The sequence below is a fragment of the Pogona vitticeps genome, chromosome 8 (assembly GCF_051106095.1).
Source record: "Pogona vitticeps strain Pit_001003342236 chromosome 8, PviZW2.1, whole genome shotgun sequence".
NCBI lineage: Eukaryota > Metazoa > Chordata > Lepidosauria > Squamata > Agamidae > Pogona > Pogona vitticeps.
Window position 1 is genome coordinate 16,122,215 of NC_135790.1, and position 20,861 is coordinate 16,143,075.

General features: G+C 46.7%; 1 protein-coding gene across 4 annotated transcripts in view; it reads left to right on the forward strand.

The window, feature by feature from the left end:
* The window catches only part of ROBO4 (roundabout guidance receptor 4), a 136,118-nt gene that overhangs the window by 97,789 nt on the left and 17,468 nt on the right, over positions 1-20,861 (forward strand). For all 4 annotated transcript variants that reach the window (XM_078379799.1, XM_072978813.2, XM_072978814.2 and 1 more), the window contains exons 18-19: positions 12,277-12,677; positions 15,996-16,256. In XM_078379799.1, coding sequence (XP_078235925.1) covers positions 12,277-12,677; positions 15,996-16,256 — 662 coding nt within the window. The remainder of the gene's footprint in view (positions 1-12,276; positions 12,678-15,995; positions 16,257-20,861) is intronic.

Sequence of the window (20,861 nt, forward strand, 5' to 3'; positions counted from 1 at the left end):
ATTTTGCGGAATCACTGATCAGCTGTTAAAATCGTGGTCTTGCGAACAAACGGTTCGCGAAGCATGGACCAAATCATCATCCAGCTAAAATCCCCTATTGGAATGACTGTTTTGCGAATCGCTATAGCGATCGCAAAACCTCATTGTCATGTCGATTCGTCATTTTATGAGGTCATCGTCTAGCGAGGTACCACTGTATCTGGCTCAACGTCACTTAGTGAGTTTCATGGCTCAGTGGGGATTTGAACCCAGACCTCCCATAGTGGAGTCTAGCCCTGTGATATTGGCACCATCCTGTCTTTCTTTTCTCCCATTTCCTCACCATCAGGTGAAACATCAGAGTTTGGAAAAAGTTTCGGGTGCTTCTAATTCCTGAAACCCCTTAGCCAGCCTGGCTGTGCCATTCGGGTGACTTGGAAAATTGTAGATGCAGAGGGGAACTTTTCCAAACCCTGCAAGGGATCAGCCCGGACCGAAGACTTTGGGAACATGCCACACGGCTCCACCCTGGTCTTATGGGGACTGGGCTTAAGCTAAGGCTCCCGCTTCCTCTGGCTGCCATCGCAAGCCTCGCTGGGCTGTAATTAGCTAATGTGCCTGCAACTGCTGCCTCTGCAGTTTGGAGATGGGTTGCCCCGCAAGACTGACTCCTTACATTTTTGTAATTAGGGTTGGGAGGACAGGGAATGGCTGACGTTACGGGAAGCCCATTGATCCCGCTCCGATAATTACAGCTCCATTTAGCTCCTCGGTGGACTGACCGCCTGCTAGCTCAATATATTTTTGGCCGTGTTTAACCAGCCTCCGCCAGTCCTGCATGCCAGCTGCCTTGCCTTCCGAGTCCAAGACGCATTCCGCTTTCGAGATATGGAGGGAGATTAAAAAGGCTGTTCCTTTGGGACTCAGAAAGCCAGGGATTTAATGTCCGCCTCAGCTGCACAAACAGAAGAAGCCGCGTCATTCCGAGAGATGTTGCTGGGCCGTCGATGGTCTGCTCTCCGCCTTTGCTCACCCCAGCGGGTGCCTTCCAGAGAGGTGCAACAACAAGTCCCATTGTCTTTAGTAAAATGTGGTTGCAGGGGCTAATGGGAGTTGTAGTCTGACACCTCTGGGGCGAAGGAAGACAGGTGTACTTAAACTGACAACCTCTCTCTGGGGTCAGAACAGGGACTTTTGCCAGTCTGGTGCTATTTAAGACCCTAAACAAGGAGGCTGAATGTGGGACTTTACAGGTGTACAGCATGTGCTCCTCCAGGGAGCTCCAGCCTCTGGAGAGAATGACCCACTCCACACTTGTTAGCCATCCAAATGGGCTGTTTCCCTGTTTCTCCACTGTGCGATATTTGGGACAGAATTTTCATTCCAGGAAAAGGGACATGGTTGCGCTGTGGGCTAAACCGCAGAAGCCTGTGCTGCAGGGTCAGAAGACCAGCAGTCGTAAGATCGAATCCACGTGATGGAGCGAGCTCCCGTCGCTTGTCCCAGCTCCCGCCAACCTAGCGGTTCGAAAGCATGCAAATGCAAGTAGATAAATAGGGACCACCTTGGTGGGAAGGTAACAGCGTTCCGTGTCTAAGTCGGCCACGTGACCACGGAAGATTGTCTTCGGACAAAACGCTGGCTCTATGGCTTGGAAACGGGGATGAGCACCGCCCCCTAGAGTCGAACACGACTGGACAAAAATTGTCAAGGGGAACCTTTACCTTTACCTTTCATTCCAGGAAGGGAAGCTCTTACCCTAGGCCCACTCTGACCTGTTGAGTTCCTGTGTCAAGCCTGGCAAGGGTCCCGAAGAAGCCCCAGCCCTCTGCCCTGCCTCTTGCCGCCTGGTTCCAGCAAAGCTCCCATGTGCTGCCGGTCTTCCCAGAGACCAAGGAGGAGCCACTGCGTCTCTGGCTGCCATTCCTTCTCATTTCAAAAAGAAGAAAACTGCCCTGTAGTCCCTGGGGCACACAGTGCCTTGTGGGAATTGCCAGGGTTTGTGGGAATGGAAACCTTAATGCCCATTAGGTTCTATAGGGCTCTCCTAAAGAACTATGCCTTCCATTAACCCTTGCATTCCCCATAAGCGTAGTACCCTCCAGGGACCACTAGGGGAAAGGTCCCTCTGGTTGAAACGAGCAGAATGGCGACTGGAGATCCACTACATAAGTAGGGACAGTGGCTCTGGAAATGTTGGGGGGCAGAAGGACTGTCCTTTACAAAAGGCAACTGAAAGACGGGATTTATTCTATAAATGGATTGAGTCAATAGACATCGTATGAAGAGCATACAGTGAAATGAGAACTTAAATCTGGAAGGCAGAAAATAGTAAAAAGAGCAATTTAGAATTTTGATATGTATAGAATGGTGGTTAGTATGTTATTGTTTCTCCTTTTACCTCTTAACCTCAATTCCCTTTTTCCTTTCTGTCACCCCTTGTTAAAAATAAATTAAAAAAAAAAAGAAATGTTGGGGGCTACATCTTCTAGAAATCCTGGCAAATTCCGGGAGCTGCCATCCAAAAGAAATGAAAGTCACATGCCCACTGCTGTCCAGCTCTTTCCCCCTGCCCCATAAGATTTGCTGCAACCTTTGCTTTGAAGGCTTAGGTCAGAAATGAAATGCTGTTTTAAAAATGCATGCCATGGTCATTGTAGAAGCAGTTTGGCCCCACCTGGCGAGGTGTTTGTTGCATGATTGGTCTCATAACTGGACCCCACTGCAGTGTGCAATCTGCTTGTGTGATTGCTGTTCCACATGCAGTGTCTTTCAACCCGATTCTAGTTTCTCTTGAAGGGCGGAGGCCCTGTGGACTTACAGTGTCTTTAGAGCCATCTGTTTGATTGATGTACAAGCTGAGCAGGTATTATGAGCCCAGACAGAAGCACGCAGGTGAGCAGTCCTAAATGCACCGCTTGCCATGTGCCTAGACCCAAGCCTTCCTCATGTCAGAGAAACTAAAAGCCATTCTTCGTGGTGCTGTTTTCTCTGGCTGTTCCATTATCAAGGATTTCATCTTGGACCATATTATCCTCTTGTCCCCTCCGGAGTGATTCTGAACCATTTTTGTACTTGCATTTTTAAAAGGTAGAAGCCAGCCCAGCAACACCATTTAATGGCTGTTTCCTCTTGTTACACCATAATTTCTACCCAATATATAGTGCCTAAAGACTGCTCAAACCTGGGTACCATTTTTAAAATAAATCCTGCCCAGGAACATGATGTATAAATACAATTTCTAAACTTGCTGAAGGTGGACTTAGGTGTCCAATTTCTTATTATTTGTTGGGAGTGCAATGTCTGTCTGTCTGTCTGTCCTTTTTGTTTCCCTTGTTGAAAATGGGGGAGACCTTTCCCTATGGAGGGCCAAGAGCAGAGTCAGGCAGCATTGATGTACAGTAACTGTTTCCAGGAAGGTAACCCATGTTAGTCTGTTTCAAGGTGTGTAGCAACAAGAGAAGCAACAGAACTGGGCCACCCACCTCAAAAACCAGCAGGTTTATTTCAGTGTGAGCTTCCATGGGCTACAGTCCCAAGGGACAATTTACATCCCAGGAAGTGAACTGTAGCCCATGAAAGCTCATAAACAAATAAATCAGGGAAGGATTGTGACCTAGGAAGTGGATTGCAATCCATCAAAACTCACACTGAAAAAAATAGGAAGTAGATTGGCAAACACAAAAGCTCCCATTGAAATAAATCTATTCATCTTTTAAAAACACATGCTGGAAGTAGTGGGTTATTGGTAACTGTTTACTTGAAATGAATTCCTTTTCCTAATAAGGAAGGTGCGGCCGAGTTACTGTATCGTCGTAACCTAATGACGAACCGTTTCACATCTTTTGCCCTGTAACTTTAATTTTGATAGTTTTGGAGTTGCGACCTCAGTAAACAGTGGAGTGGAAATAGCCACTGGCTTCACGCGCTGACTTGCCCTACTGTTGTGTTGCTGCCTTGTGGGTACTGAGGCCTCAACGTGGTGGAGGAGAGGAACTGTGTGTTGTGTACCACAGACCTTGACTCGGGATGTTTCAGTGGATAGTGGATAGTTTTGAGAAATGGGAAGGTGACAAGTTACTTTAAAAACTGAAGTATAATAGTTGCCACATCCTGAGCCTGGAATGTTAATGATAACTAGCTCCTTTTTTTTTTTGAAACGTCACTTTCCAAGCTTGGCTTTGTCCATGCCCTTCGTTTTGGAGAGGTTTTGCAGCTCTGCTTCCTCTCTGTGTGGGTTTCGTGGAGCCATTCTACGCCTTCGTCTTTGAATGCAAGGGCAGCTCTTTCTAAACCCTTTGGGCCTCAGGGTAGGATGTGGCTGGAGGGCAGCTTTTGAGCCGGGAGTCAAAGATTGACTCTTTGTTGTTCTTCAGGGAATTCTTTGTTGTTCTTCAGGGAAGGCCTGGAATGGGGTTGTGGTTATGGAAGGCCTCTCTCTCTCTCTCTCTCTCTCTGGATTGAGAGAGAGAGAGAGAGAAAGTGCAGAATCTCATAGCCACATGAATGTTCTCTTGGAAGGAAACCAGGATCTGTTCATCAGCATTATTTCTCCAGTTCATTAAGAGCTCCATCAAAAACTGCTGAACCTGCTTTCAGCTGGGATTTTGAGGGGGTGCAACAGGCCTGCAGCATGGAACGGCGAAGCCTTGTGGACACAGAATGGAAGGGATGGACAGGTGCTGCGTGTTGGCGCCTCCAAGGAAGGACCCTAAGGGGTCCAGGGCCTGGATACAAATGAGCCGAGGGACCCCTCCCGTCCCCTTTTGAAGCCGGTAAAGGGTGCGACATCCCAATGCGAAGAGGGCAAACAGGCTCTGGCTAGGGCGTCCAGAGTGCAGACATTCCGTAAGAATCCATAAGGGACTCAATGTGCACATGGTAGGTAGAACGTCTTGCCAGGCGGCAGGGTGGTTGCAAGTGGACTGGGATAAATTGAAGAGTAGGAGAGATGGTAGGGTGATTGAAGTATGCAGAAACAGGCCTGGAATTGCAGAGGACCCACTGGCTTGAATTTTTGCTGAGGCTGACCTTGTAATTTCACTGGGCCAATCTGGCCCTAAAACAAAGTTACACAAACAAGCTGGTAGCGAAATGAAAGTCTCTGTATGATTGGTTTCCCTTTTTGGGTCTCTCAGGCAGAGCCGGCGGTTCCCTTCCAGCCATCTTTTCTTCTCGAACGGCTCTTTAAAAAGGAAGAGCAGGATTCCACTTTGGCACAAATACTAAAGAGATCCACGACCAAGCTCCAAAACGGGCAGTTCGCATCTGTCCAGGATTTCATGCGTGATTAGAGGAAGGGCTTAATGTCCAGGCAGACAGATAAACATGGAGAAATGCTTTGAAGATACGTAGGTGAGATAACTGCCACATGGCTAAGTCTTAAGAAGATCTCTGTTTGATTATTTCTTGGAAGGATGGCTGCATAAATTAGATGTTCTATGGAACTGGAAAAAGTGCAGTAAATGGTTTCAAAACTATCATGGGGTCGGAGCATGTTTCTAACAAAGGGGAAAAAAGCATTTGGAGCTTATTGGGTTTCCTTCTTTCTTTTAAAAGATGAATTGTGCTCTCATACAACTGGGATGGGGGAGCTTTTGACCATCTAGACCGGGTGGTTCTCAAGTTTTGGCCCTCCAGATGTTCCGGACTTCAGCTTCTACAACCAGCATGGCCAAAGGCCAGTAATTCTGGGGCTTGGGGTCCAGGTCATTTTTCAGTGCTGAAGGTTGAGAACCCCTGATATGGACAAGTCTTCTGCTCGCTGGAAGACAGATTTGTTCAATGCTGGAGAGCTTTAAGAGCTTTCTTGATGATCTCCAGCAACAACAACCCCCTCCACCATTCTTCTTAGTAATTGATTTCATTGTCATCCTGCTCTTACCATTAGATTTCTCCTCATGCTCTACCAAAACCTGTTCTCCTGTAACCTAAGAATATGTGTTTAGGGCACCAGAGAATGACTGAGAGCAGGAGTGAACAGCGTGTGGCCCACCAACTATGAGTGGACGTGGCTGGCTCCCATCAGCTCAAGAGAACACTGTCAGTGGTGAGCGCTACTGAAAGTTATCGTCCAACAGATTCTGCTGAGCCACAGGCTCTTCGTCCTTGTGGTTTCAGAAATGAAGCTTGGCGTAAAGGGAGGTTTTCCCCTGCTGCTCAAAATTATCACCAGTTATTACTGTCCTTAGGGTTTTGTTACCAATTACTTTCAAAACTCATTGGGTGTATGGATTCAAACATATGTCATTTAACTTAAATGATCCTCGTCTTGGGATCACCCAACAAAAGTGATCGGCAGTAGATTCAAGACAAACTAACCACTTCTTCACACAGTTTCAGGAGTCCCTGTCACAAAATGGCCACTTGATGGCCACTGGTTTAGAGATGGCACCCATTCATACAGGAGATGAATGTCAGTACCTATGAGCCAGGCTAGCTGACGGCTGCCTCCAGTTTAGAATCAATGTGCCATCAGATGCACATGGAAAAGACAGAATGAAAGATGTTGGGGTGGGTGGGTTTTTGACGACTTGTAGGCTTCTGGGAGGTGTTTTGTTTGGCAGTGTGAAAATCAGATTCTGGACTTGGTGGCTCGTTCGATTGATTCCCACAGGGCTCTTTTCATTCCTAAGGTTTGACCGTTCTAAGGATGTAAGTGTCATGGATTTGAAAGGGTGCCATATTAAGCTTTGCAGTCTTCCTCAGACTCTCATTACACACAGAACAAGAGGCTCAGGACATGCAATGGATATCCTGTCCCTTTCCCCTCTTCTTCCCACCTATTATTATGGAACAGCTGTATATACAGAGAGAGTAATTGAAACAAAGCGGGTGGAGCTGGCTGGAATAAGGAAACAATAAGGCGATTCTGCATCTTTTTCCAGGGAGACTTCTAGACATGCAGCCTCTCAAGCATTTTGAGGGCCCTACGGGGTTTTTACTAACAATTCTACAGAAAAAGATTAGTCTTTTTTTAAAAACACATCTCTTAATTCTCTTAATTCCCAACCTGATTTGGTAAAGATGGTTATAAATTTTGTTGTTATCTGCCATCAAAATCACCTCTGACTTAACAGCAACCCCATGAATAGGGAACATCCAGAATGTCCTGTCTTAACAGTGTTGCTCAGCTCTTGCAAACACACGGCTGTGACTTCCTTTATGGACCCAATCCACATTCTATTTGGTCTTCCTCTTCTCCTGCTGCCTTCATTTTCTCCCAGCATTATTGTCTTTCCCAATGAATCTTGCCTTTTCATTATGTGCCCAAAGTATGACAGTCTCAGTTTTGTCATTCCCCACCCCATCCCCCAGAGCAGGTTCTGGCATGGTTTGATTTAGAACACATTTATTTGTCTTTTTGGTAGTCCAGGGTATCCAGCACCAATTTTCAAAGAAATCAATTTTTAAAAATTTTTATTTTGCAAGGTTTTTTTAGCTGCACCATTACCAGTGATCTCTGAGCAGCATACAACAATATTAAAACTTTAAAAACATTAAAACCATTTAAAATAGGCAATATTTTAATAATATCCTAAATTAAAAACAATCATTAAAACATTAATATTAATAAATCCTGCTGCTCATATGGCCAGCTAAAGAATACTATTTAAATGCTGGCTAAACAGAAAGATCTTTGCCTGGCGCCGAAAAGCCAAGAGTGTTGGAGCCAGGCGGATCTCTATAGGGAGGGTGTTCTAAAGTTGGGGGGCAACAGTTGAGAAGGCCCTATTTCGACATGCCACCCCCCTCACCTCTTTCAGGGCTGGCACCTTCAGAAGGGCCTCCTGGCCTGATCTTAGAGGACAGGCAGGCTTGTATGGAAGAAGGCAGTCCTTTAGGTAACCAGGTCCTAAGCCGTTTAGGGCTTTATATGTCAAAGTAAGCACTTTGAATTGGGCCCAAGCAGCAACCAGCAGCGAGTGTAAATTTTTCAGAACTGGTGTGATATGAGTCCGTGCAGCAGCACCACTTACCAGCCATGCAGCCCGGTTCTGTGCCAGTTGCAGTTACCAGACCGTCTTCAAAGGCTGCCCCACGTATAGCGCATTGCAGTAGTCCAGTCTGGTTGTTACCAGTGCATGTGTGACTGTTGCCAGGCTCCGCTCATCCAGGCAAGGGTGACATTGATATATTTTCCGCAGCTGTAAGAAGGCACCCCTGGACACCAAGTCCACCTGGTCTTCCAAGGTCAGACCTGGGTCAAGGAGCACCCCCAAGCTGCAGACCCTTTAGGGGGAGTGTAACCCTGTCTAAGGCAGGGAAACGGCCCTTTAACCTACCTGGCGGGGCACCTACCAGCAGTACTTCCGACTTGTCTAGACTGAGCCTCAGTTTCTTGACCCTCATCCAGTCCATTACAGAGTCCAAGCATGAGTTCAGAATGGCGACTGCCACACCTGGATTGGTAGAGAATGAGAGGTAGAGCTGGGTGCCATCAGCATATTGCTGACTCCTCAGTCCAAACCTCCTAACGATCTCCCCCAGCGGTTTCATGTAGATATTGAATAGCATGGGGGGACAGTATAGAGCCCTGAGGAACCCCATGACACAACCGCCATGGATCAGAGCTACTGTCCCCCAGCACCACCTTCTGGACTCGATCAGCCAGGCAAGAGTGGAACCATCGTAAAACGATGCCTCCCATTCCCATCCCAGCCAATCTGTCCAGAAGGACACCATGGTCGATGGAGTAAAAAACTGCTGAGAGGTCCAGGAGAACCAACAGGGATGCATTCCCCCTGTCTTTCTCCCGGCAAAGGTCGTCAAACAGGGCAACCAAGGCAGTCTCCATCCCATAACCCAGCCTGAAACCTGATTGAAATGGATCTAGATAATCTGTTTTATCCAGGAGAGTCTGGAGCTGTTCAGCCACCGCATGTTCCAACACCTTGCCCAGAAAGGGGAGGTTTGCTACTGGTCAGAAGTTGATCACTGGACCTGGGTCCAGATTAGGTTTATTTAAGGAGTGGGTGAATCACTGCCTCCTTTAATGGGGTGGGGACTACTCCCCCTCTTAACAAGGAGTTAATAGTTGATGACCTTCAGGATCCAGGTGTGAACTCCCCTGGAAGATTCCTTTATTAGTTATGATGGGCAAGGGTCGAGTTGCGTAGTGGTGGCACAAACCGATCCAAGCATCCTGTTCACATCCTCAAGTTGTAACAACTGAAACTTATCCAATAAATTATGAGCAGTGGACACAACCATAGGCTCTGCATCAACCGTGGAGTCCAACTCTGCGAATCTGAGCAATTTTTCCCCTCAAGTGTGCAACAAATTTGTTACAGCGAGCCACTGAGCAGTTTGGGACCTCTGCTGAACCATTAGGTTGAAGAAGGTCTCGGACCACTCGAAATAGCTCTGCTGGACGACACACCGAGGAAGCAATACGACTGAAGAAATGCTGGCATTTCTCCAGCCGTATCGCCACAGAGTAGGCCCGATAATGGGCTCGAAGCTGTGTTTGGTCGTATTCGCAGCGATATTTCCTCCATCTGCGCTCAAGCCATCTCCCCAACCGTTTCACAGCCAGAAGCTCCTCTGTGTACCATGGAGCCATATAGGCTCTGCCTAGGTGCAATTGTGTCAACCGCCCGGGCCATCTCCTTGCACCACAAAGTGACCTGGGCTTCGACAGGAGCGCCAACCATATCAGCTGGAATCTCCCCTAGAGCAGTAGTTCTTAACCTTTGTTACTCAGGTGTTTGTGGACTGCAACTCCCTGAAACCTCAGCCAGCAAGGCTGATGGTGAAGGCTTCTGGGAGTTGCAGTCCAAAAACATCTGAGTAACAAAGATTAAGAACCAGTGCCCTAGAGCATTCAGGAATCCTTCAGGATCCATAAGTCTCCGGGGGTGGATCATTTTAACTGATCCCCCACCCCTGCAGAGGGTAGTAGCGGCAGAGAGTCTAAACTTTACCAGGAAATGGTCCGACCATGACAACGGGGTGAAAGACAAACCCTGTTTATTTTTCTGTTGGCTTTCTTCACTCTACAACATTCACCTCCATACATAGGAAACGAGAATACAGCAGCATGGATGATCTTGGTCTCGGTCTCCAGTAGTTCCTTCGTTGCTCCCCTTCCTGTCTCCGTTTTGACTGAAATGAAGCATATACAACGTTTTTAACCATTTCAATTTCTTCATGGCCACCTCTGTGATTCTCTAGATTTTGCTTTCCTTTGCTTTTGCTTACAACATCTGTCAACTTTAACCAGCATAGCCAGTGGTTAGGGATGATGGCAGTTGTTCCCAAACTGTGCGCCACAGCTCCATGGAGTGCCAGGAAACCAACCCAGGGGGGCCTTGGAATCCTCTAATCCTTCCCTCTCCCTTCTCCTCCACTCCCCCCCCCCCCCCCCGAAGTATCTTACAGCACTTGCTTGCAGTTTCTCTGGTGTTCGTGCATGGCGCAGAGAGGCAACCCTGGCCCAGTCCTGCCCAAGAACTGGGTTTCCCACCCTCCTGTTTGCAAGGGAACCTTCTCTGACCCCTCCCCACAAAAAAATGTGGCTTCTCCATTTTTACAAAAGCTGCTTCCCTCAGGGAAGTCAAGTGTAGTTCCATTAAGGTAAAGGTAAAGGTTCCCCTTGACAATTGTTGTCCAGTCGTGTCTGACTCTAGGGGGTGGTGCTCATCCCCGTTTCCAAGCCATAGAGCCAGTGTTTTGTCCGAAGACAATCTTCCGTGGTCACATGGCCAGTGCGACTTAGACACGGAACGCTGTTACCTTCCCACCAAAGTGGTCCCTATTTATCTACTTGCATTTGCACGCTTTTGAACCGCTAGGTTGGCGGGAGCTGGGACAAGTGACGGGAGCTCACTCCGTCGCGTGGATTCGATCTTACGACTGCTGGTCTTCTGACCATGCAGCACAGGCTTCTGCGGTTTAGCCCGCAGCGCCACCACGTGCCTACATAGTTCCATTAAGCCACCTGTATATCTCATAATCTCTAGCTCCGTCTAGTGGTTGGTCCTGGTAATACACTTTAGGAAGGTATACTTGTGCGTTTTTTATTTTATTTTAATTTTTTTTTCAGGCAGTGGATAAGTGAAACTGTGAGTACTGATCCCGTGGATATGGCAGTCCTACTGTACTGGGGAGCCATGGCCAGTGGCCAGTAAGCCAAGGGAGCTGCGAGTCTAAAAAGTTTGGGAACCACTGGATTATGAGTTTGCAGCTCGACAACACCTGGAGGGCCCTAGTTGCTCAACCCTGTTTTTAAATCTCTCTGTAAAGGAGATGAGCAGCCTAATCCTTCAACAGTATGCAGCTGTTTTCCCTTTGTTGAGAGAACACATCCTTTTTATGGAGGAGTTGTTGTTTTTTTGGTTAACCCTCTCTTTCCATTCAGCAACCTTCCCCCCCCCCCACCCCCAAACAGTGTGGCAAGCTGTGCTGGGGTCCGCAAAAGAAAGAGATAATCACGGAAAATTATCCTTTCTCCATTTTGCTGATGGACCCTTTCTGTCAGCAGAGGGACATTGCTTGGAAATGATCCACAGCATTTATGGAAACATTATTTCATGTAATCTCTCTCTCTCTCTCTCTCTCTGAAATGGCACTTGAGAACTCTCTCTGTGGGGCCCCAGCATTGGGAAGCCAGCTCTTTCCATTAGCTTTGCCATGACACCAATTCGGCTCGTCTCCTCTAATCCTTGGACTGTTGCCACACTAGCTGGTCACTATAAGAACTCTGCTATCTGAGCCCTTGTGCTGGAGAGCCCGTTATGGTGCAGACGTTAGAGTGGAGGATAGACACTGGGGCGATTGGAGTTCTAATCCCTGCTGAGCCATAAAACACTTGGGTGACCAGGAGGCTCTTCCTCTGTCTCAGCCTCACCCGCCTCACAGGCTTTTAGGAAAGTTAGAGAAAGGAGAGAAGGAGAACCACATACACCTGCTTTGAGGCTCACTGGAGGGAAAAAAAAACAGAATTGTTCTGATAAATACATAATACATAAATCAATAGTTTTGGAACCTGCTGTATGCATTGAGAAAGATAGTATCCTACTGGTGCCAATGGGCCATTTCGTTTTATTCAACGTAGTGGCGTTAGAGTGGAGAATTAAGTTCTTCTTTTCCACTTGCTACAGTCCTGAGTTGTGAGGTAGTCTGCATGAAAAAACAAAACAAAAGAACCCTCACAGTGAACGTCATGATGCATTCACTCTTGTTTGGTCTTCATGGGTCCCAAAGTTCTTGAGCCTTCCTGGATGTTTCTCCTTCATGAGGTACGTCCAGTTTTAATGCTAACTTTGTCCTCTCCTTCCCCCCATGACCCCCAAGGCGACAAAACGATGGATCGGCTACTCCTCGAGCATTCTCTTCGCCTCATACCTACGGCTATATTTGCGGCCCCCTGGCTTCTGAGCTGCTTGGGAATGGTGCCATGGATGAGGATGACCCCAACATGATGGAAAGTGGTGGCCACTCCACCAAATTTCTCCGCGGTTTCTGCCACACTCCCACGTCCAGCCTGAGTGAGGATGAGGCCTCTTTGGGGGGCTCCCTGCTCAATGGGTGGGGTTCCGTCTCTGAGGACAATGGCACCAGCACCCGCTGTAGCCTGGTCAGTTCGTCCGATGGCTCCTTCCTCATGGATGCCCATTTTGCCCAAGCTCTGGCAGTGGCGGTCGACAGCTTCTGCTTTGGACTGACTCAGAAGGAGGTCGACAAAGCACTGACAGGTAAGATCTTGTTCTTTCTGAAGGCGGTTGTTGTTAATTTGACTATTTTCGCTCTATAAAATGCACTTTCCCCCCACAAAATAGGGGGGGGGTGGAAAGTCTGTGCGTCTTATGGAGCGAAGAAAACAGATTCTTTTCCCCTGTTTTCTTCTCCTAAAAATTTGGTGCGTCTTATGGAGAGGTGCATCTTATGGAGCAAAAAATATGGTATATACCACCCCATAGTACCAGAACACTCTTGGGTGGGGTGTTACAATATAATTATGCAAGGAATACTCCCCCCCCATGGGTTATTTTCAGCACTGCCCTGACTTTGGAAAAAGTTTGATACAGAACATCCAGGGTCACAGGAAATACACCCAGCATGGTGACTGGGGGAATTCTCAGCATTGTAGCTAAATGAAAGCAAGCGAGCAAGCGATTAACTAAGGAGGCAGCTACATTGACATATAATACAGGAAATGCTCCAGGATGGGGACAGCCAGATTTCGAATATTTTCTATTTATATCATGTAGAAGTCAATGTGAATCAGTTTAGAGCACTCCCCACTATTTTTACTTTTTCTTTCCACCACTGGGGCTTCTACTCCCCCCCCCCATCCCCAAGAATGCATTCCTATCGGTTCGGTGATGAGATTGCTTGAGCTGATGCAGCTTCATGACTGAATGGGTGATCAGAAACTGTCTGTGTCAGCTTCCTAGTTCAAGGGAGGAGACAGGAACCAAAAGGCATTCGTGGAGGTTTCAGTAACTCTCAGCTGAGCCCAGCTTGTCTTCAGGCACCGTCTTCCCCACTAGGGCAAGTTATAATGGTCAGAATCCTATTGGCATTTACGTAAGATCTGTGCAACTGTTATTTGTTATTTCAATTTAAGGAGTGAAGATTTCTGTTTTCTAGACTGCCGCTTTCTGAATTCCCCAGGTAGGATGGCGCCTGGCCTATTCTGGGAGCTTTAATCCAAAAATACAAACCTGTACACCTTTTATTTCAATTATAGTTACTGTTTATCAAGTTGTTGTATCTTCTATTTTGTCTCTTCTATTTTTGTCCCCCGTAAGCCAGTTACTGCCATCCAAACATGCTGAAAAATCAGTGAAATGAGGCACTAATGGGATGGAGGGGGGAATCGTTTCATGTAACCATTTTTCCTTAAGCTACTCAGTCAGTTCTGCACACTTTGAATCAATGCTCTCTCTCTCCCTCTCTCTCTCTCTCTCTGGCTAGGGTCGATCCATCCATCTGTTATTTATTGCCCAGTTCCCAAGCAGGTTTTCCAGGGAAAAGAGGATCCCTCTTTCAGGTCTGCCCACCCACTGGCTGACCAGCCCTCCACATGGGTCAGCAGAGGCCACATCTTCTTTTGCCCTCTACAAAGATAACCTCCAGGACAGTGGACTTCCCTTGCAGGCGGAGAGTATGATCTACTCTCTGCTCTCCAGAGCCGACAGGCAAATTGATTTATACTGTATCCCCTGCTCGGTTCTGGGCGCTTCCATTCAATCTCTGTTCCCCATAATAAGGCAGACAGCCAAGAAAGTGCAACGTGATTTGTCACTGCGGTAATTCTTCATTGCTTTTAGAATGGGGCTTTTGTTTCCAGTTTTCTCCCCATATAACAAACTCCGAGAGCCGTAAATGCCAAAATGGATGGAACAAACACAAAGATGCAGAAAGGGGGGTGGGAGTGTTTCCAGGCACAAACAGGCTGAGGGTCCCTGAATGAACGGCCAGACAGCGACTCCCATTCACCTTCTTCTCAAAGAGAGAGGCAGGGTTTCCCTCTCTCTCGCTCCCTGATGGGAGCTTTGAAACCTCCCTAGTTATGTCAGCGGCGGAGTCCGATTTCCAAGCTACTGCTGGAGTGAGGTCAGTAGTCGGGACTGTTTAGCTCCCAGCCATGCCTCAGAGCACACGCCTTTCTGAGGCATTCAGCAACATTTCCTGAAAACTTGTGACTCTCTTAGCATCTCCTGGTTTGTCCACACAACCACCTCGGAAGCAGGACCGAAACAGAAGCCCCAAAGATCTTTAGCTTCTCCACTCTGTGGAGATGGCTGCATTTCTAGTCGTGGCAGAAATGATCCTGCTTTTCCTGGCCCATCTCAGTTTCTTCGCTCACCTCACTGGAAGTTTCTTCTCTCCCTTTTCCACATCTAAATTTGAGTTCTTCCCTTGAAAGAAAAAAAAAACAGCTGCACCGCAATATAATTTAAATTGATCATGCTTTCCCTTAAAAGATACTTTAAAAAAACATTTTCCTAAATTACTCATATATAGAGAGCTTTTGAAAAAAGCCTCTTACTACAGTATTTTGGGCATCCCAGAGATTCTGGGAGTTATATCCCTCTTCCCCCCCCCCCCACAAAAAAAATCCAGGCTCTTTTTGGGGGTTGTGTACTATTTAAAAGGCAACTGTGCTGTGATCTGAGAAGCAACAATTCATTTACAGTAGGTTACTTAAAAATGCTGATGAATTGATCTTCACCAAGCAAAATCTTTGAAATCATTTCTGAGATTGTATCCCATCCAAATGTTCATAAAATATCTGTAGTTTGAAATTAATTGTAGTATATAGACACATACTACAGTTCTTTCTCTTTTATCCCATACTTATGTGGAGGTATGAAACATTTATCAAACAACAGTTGCATACATTGCATTCTCTCCCCTCCATTCAATTCCACCACCCCACCCAAGTGTGTCACATAATGATTTCAGTAATCTGCATTTCCTATCAGAAGTTTTTGTGCATTGTTATTCCAATATTATGGCTGGAAGAGAATGATTTGCTTATGGCCGTACATACTAAGGATAGTTTTGGTCGGAGCCTGGAAATGTTGTGTTCGGAGACCTGAAATCCTTGAATCCCCCGGCCAATGTGGTCATGTTGGCTGGGGGATTCCCGGAGTAGTAATTTAAAACAAACAAGCAAACTCCAAGCTGTGGATTTGGTGGGATTTAGTAGCAACACAGATTTAACTGCAAAAGCCTATCTTCTGTTTTTTTTATTAATGCAAACACAAAACCACAGCATATATATAAGTGCAAAATTTTGCTCCTAATATCAAGCTGTAATACTTTGCTGTACTGCTGCAGGTGTTTTCCGTCTCTGCATGCCCAGTAATACAGCTAGGGCTTAGTTTAAACTATTCTGGTGTGATGTGATGATTTCTAGCTTCCATTGCATCACTAATATTGCATCACTATTTTCACAGTGCGATCCGTTCTTGGGGGGGGGGCTCTGGTTTCATGGCCTGGCTTGCTATGTGCCTAACGAGATAGGCAAGGATGATGTGCTTCGCTCTTCTTCCTTGCAGACTTCCTGCCTTCAGCATCTCCTCTCGATGGACTGCTCTGTCCAGACACTTCCATGGAGAGCTCCGAGGAAATGCAGCAGAAGCCTGCATGGCAAGCTCTACCTGTGTGGGAATGGAACGCAGCCTGGGTGGACGAGATGGAGGCCAAGTACAAGCAGCAGGTGGAGGACTGGAGTGGAGTTCCCAAGACAGGAAAAGGAAAGGCCACAGCCCTGGGGGAGACCCAGCCCCTCCCTGCTACCCCCTTGCAGGAAATAAACGGCAAGTATCGTTGCACGTGTGTTGGGCTTCTAGAAAGAGGAACATCTGCCAATTAGAAGAAATGGGGCAGTCATACTTCGTCACTAAGAAATGTCAGGCAAAATAAATGAAAAATTTAAAAAAGAGCATTGTGGCAGCTTAAAGACTAACTGCTATATTTTAATGTGAACTTTTGTGGACAAGTCTGAGGGATGTGGTGGCGCTGCGGGCTAAACCGCAGAAGCCTCTGTGCTGCAAGGTCAGAAGACCTGCAGTCGTAAGATCGAATCCACGCGACGGAGTGAGCTCCCGTCACTTGTCCCAGCTCCCGCCAACCTAGTGGTTCGAAAGCATGCCAATGCGAGTAGATTAATAGGGACCACCTCGGTGGGAAGGTAACAGCGTTCCGTGTCTAAGTCACACTAGCCATGTGACCACGGAAGATTGTCTTCGGACAAACGCTGGCTCTATGGCTTGGAAACGGGGATGAGCACCACCCCTTAGAGTCGAACACGACTGGACAAAAATTGTCAAGGGGAAGCTTTACCTTTACCTTACCTGAGGGAGTGGATTTGTCCACGAAAGCTCACGATAAAATATAGCAGCTAGTTTTTAAGGTGCCCCCACATCTCTGTCATTTTTATTATCCTCTCCCCCGCCCCGTTTTTGCCTGGTATGCTAGCACAGACTAACATGGCTGCCTCTTCTAAAATCACTAAAAATGCACCCTGTTTTCTTAAGCTGGCACTTGAAACAGCACCAGGTCTGGGCAACCTTTAGAAAATTTACCTTTTTTTTTTAAAGGTAATGTTTCTAAACTGGTTAGGGATGGATTGATTGGATTCTTTCCCTTTCTGCAAAGCTAGATTGCTTCCGAAGGACACGGAGATTCTGTCCCATTTCCACATCAGTTTGGGAAAGTCTTATTCAAACACTGTGCCAAAATGTGCATGTGTTTCATGACTCTTCATATGGATATAAGGTTTCTTAATATGCAGATATTTTGGGGGAAGCAATCTCCACTTTGGAATACATACTATTTTCCTTAATGCCTACTAGTTTCTCCTCGTCGCGGGTCTCAAGAGACTGTGGTTAGTTCTCTCTCCAGGGTTACATAGTAAAGAGGTTTCCCATCTGCATGGCTTGCCATGTGATAAGCCCCATCTAGTGCAGAATCAACACATGTCAAGGAGGCAATCAGGCAGCAGCAACCCCATCAAGGAGTAGCAGCAGGAATGCGGGAGGAGACACTTTGACTCTATAGCCGACCAGGGCTTCCCTTACTCATCTGGGGCTGCGCAAGCGTAGCCCTCCAGATGTTTATTGAACTGCAACTCCTGTTCTTCTGAATTAGCTGTGCTGGCTTAAGTTGCTGGGAGCTGTAGGCCAAAGACAATTAATTAATTAATTAATTAATTAAATTTTTAAAATGCCAAACCCCCCCCCCATCAAACCCTACACGAGACCACAGACCTAGTCAGATATCTGACAGTTCCAGTCCCTGTGGTCATTTAGGAATTGCCAAAGTAACTTGCATAGGTGCAGGGGATGAGAAAGACCTTTTCCGTGCTAGAGACTTTGGTGAGATAGTCCTGAGTTAGATAGTTGCAGTGTACGCATCCTGATCCCACTATCCACATCCTGAGTGTTGACTTTTGCAGTGACTGCCGTTCTTACCGAGGGCCAGCCTTAATCTTTCCCGTTGAATTCACTGAAATGGCTTCCCTCTGACTGGGGGGGCAGACAGATCTTTCCCCTTCTGCATTTTTCCGGGTGGCGCTAGTGGCATAGCGCCGAACTTGAGACACAGGTGCTTGTTCTACTAGGAGAGTCTGGGCGAGCCAAAGGAAGCAGAGTTGGGAGACATGTTCTGCCCCAGGGAGGATATTGCTCACACCTCAAGCGCCTGGCCGTTGGAGCTGATCTGCTAGAGACTGGCAGGAAGAGACACTAAATCTAAGCCCTGTGGGATCTGTAGATCTAAGTCAGGGACCATCGGGGGCAGAGTTTGTATTTATTTGCTTTGCTTTAGCTTCATGTGTGTCTTGCTGATTGCTTGTACGTTCACCAGCACAGGGGCTGGGCATGCCTTGATTATTAGAGATGGTTTTGCATTTAAAAAATTGCACAGACAAAAGAATGGATGACAGGTGGTGCTTTCTGGTTGCCTGCAGCCTTGCGACTTGGCAGGCGGTTGCACCTGCCAAAACGCCCTTGTTTCCCGAGCCATTAAAGGAACATGAACTTCATTGTCAGCTGCACTAGGAGGTTCTTCTATGTGACCCAGATCTTTAATGCCATCCTGAACAAACTGGGACACCCTCCGTCCTGCACTTTTGCAAACACATGGCCTTCCTTAGGTTTTGCTTAAAGTTGCTTCCTATCCATTGAAGAGCTTGACTCTTTCCTGCTCCTTTTACAATATATCTTCTATGTTATGATTATTTTGTAATTGGCAGAAGAATGCAATAGGCTAATGCTGAGATCTCAGGAGTGTAGTCAGGAGGGGGGAGAAAAACGTGACATTTTTAGTCTTATGAAATCCGCAGGTAGGCACTGCGGGAGCAAAATGCGTGTCCAAAATGAATTAAGTAAATCCCCAAAGCTGTCTTGCATGGCCTGAAATGCATGTATGTATTTGTTTATTTAAAATATCTTTACCCTGCCTTTCTTTTTAAAAAGGACACAGGGTCATTGACAACATCAAAAAGATGATATTTAAAAGCTAAAAAAAAGGTATATACTTTAAAAAAAAGAATTTAAAGAATTTAAAAGAATTAAACAAATATTATATTAAAGACAGTAAAAAAATTAAAAGAATTTTTTAAAAATTAAATAGATATATTAAAAACAGTAAATAAAAGCAATGCTAAAAACACACATTTAAAAGCAGGAAGGCTCAACCCTCCATTAAAAAAACAAACAAACCCCTCTCAGATAACCGGTCACTCAGGGAAAGCCTGTCTGATAAGGAGGGTCTCTGTCTGCTTGTGGAAAGGCAGTACAGATGGAGCCAGCTTGGCTCCCTGTGGGAGGGAGTTCCAGAGTCTGGGTTCAGCAACAGAGAAGGACCTCCTGTCTCGTCCCCACCAAACACATGTATGAAGGTGATGGGACTGAGAGGAGTTCCCCTGATGATCTTAACACCCAGGTAGACTCGTAAAGGGAGACACGATCCTTGAGATAGCTTAGACCCAAGGCATTTAGGCTTTTTAACCAGTTGTTGTTCCCAACTGGAGGATACCTATTGCATTCAAGAACTTGGCTAGTCCTCTCCTACGTATGTGCTGTTGATTCAAATGGTCTACTCTAGTTGGCAATCAGTAACAACTGGATTTGAACTCTGTCTGCCTTTGTTTCACTATGGAGGAATTTCCAAAGAAGCCGTTGTGCTAGTCTTGTCCTAGCGTGTTGGCAGAATTAGGGCCCTCTCTCATGCAGTTTGAGCCAGAGTCACTCTTCCGTATGAAACACCACCTTTACCATCTCTTGTGTTTGCTCCAAATTGCCTTCTTTTGTAGAAATAGGTTCACTTCCCTTCTGGGGATGAGGAAGAAACACCTGAAGGCTGAGTGAGTTTCGGCCACTCTCGGCCGCTTGTGGCTGTTTCAGGATCATTTGAGGGTCGGGAGAAGAGAGGGAAAAAAAGACCTATTGATTTCCAATCCTCTGACTGACTGACGGGAGGCCTTGATGGCCTCACACACCTTTGCGCCTCAGCAAGCAGGAAAGAGAGATTCAATTAGGGATGGCCTGGCCTGATGGAAGTCTCCAGAACAGCCCACGCCTTCTGCCGTATTCGCTTTGGATCAGAGCCTTGCCCTGGAGGAGACGAATGGCTGTTCCTCAGCTTCTATGTTCTGACACTCTGTGACCTCCATCCCTGAGGCGAATAAGGAGGGGTTCTCCTCATACATCTGGGCAATCACTCATATAAGCTGCTCAAAAGACTGCTTTGTCAGACCTAGAATATAAAGCAAATGTGGCGTTGAGCTTTCTTAGCAGCCTTGTAAAGAATGGCCCAAGAGGAATTGAACTGGAACAGCACAATTCTCACACTGCAAGCTGAACAGAAGCCCACCATCTCTGTAAAGTGGTGCCTCGCTAGACAATGATCATTCCACTGAAATAGCTGTTTAGCGAAATCATTATTTAGCGAAAAGCATTTCCCCATTGGAATGCATTGAAACCTGTTTAAAGTCTTCCAATGAGGAAGAATCGTCGTTGTCTGGCGAAGATCAGCCATAGGAAAGCCGCTTTGCGAACTGCCAATCAGCTGTTCAAATCGCTGTCTTGCGAAGCTTAGGTCCCGAAAACACCCGTTTTGCGAGCGTGGAGGGAGCTGTCAAAATCGTCGTCTAGCAAAAATTGGTTTGTGAAGCAGGGACCAAATATTGTCCAGCGAAATTCCCCTATAGGAATCACTGTTTTGCGAATCGATATAGCGATAGCAAAAAGCCAATGTCGAGCGAAAAAACTGTCATGCAGGGTAACTGTCTAGCGAGGCACCACTGTACGTCTGTAAAGAGAGATGGGTGGATTGTAGCTCAGTGGCAGATCATGTTCCTTTCACTCAGGGGGTCCCACCTTTTCTTCCTGTCACAAGATCAATGAGTGACAGGGGCC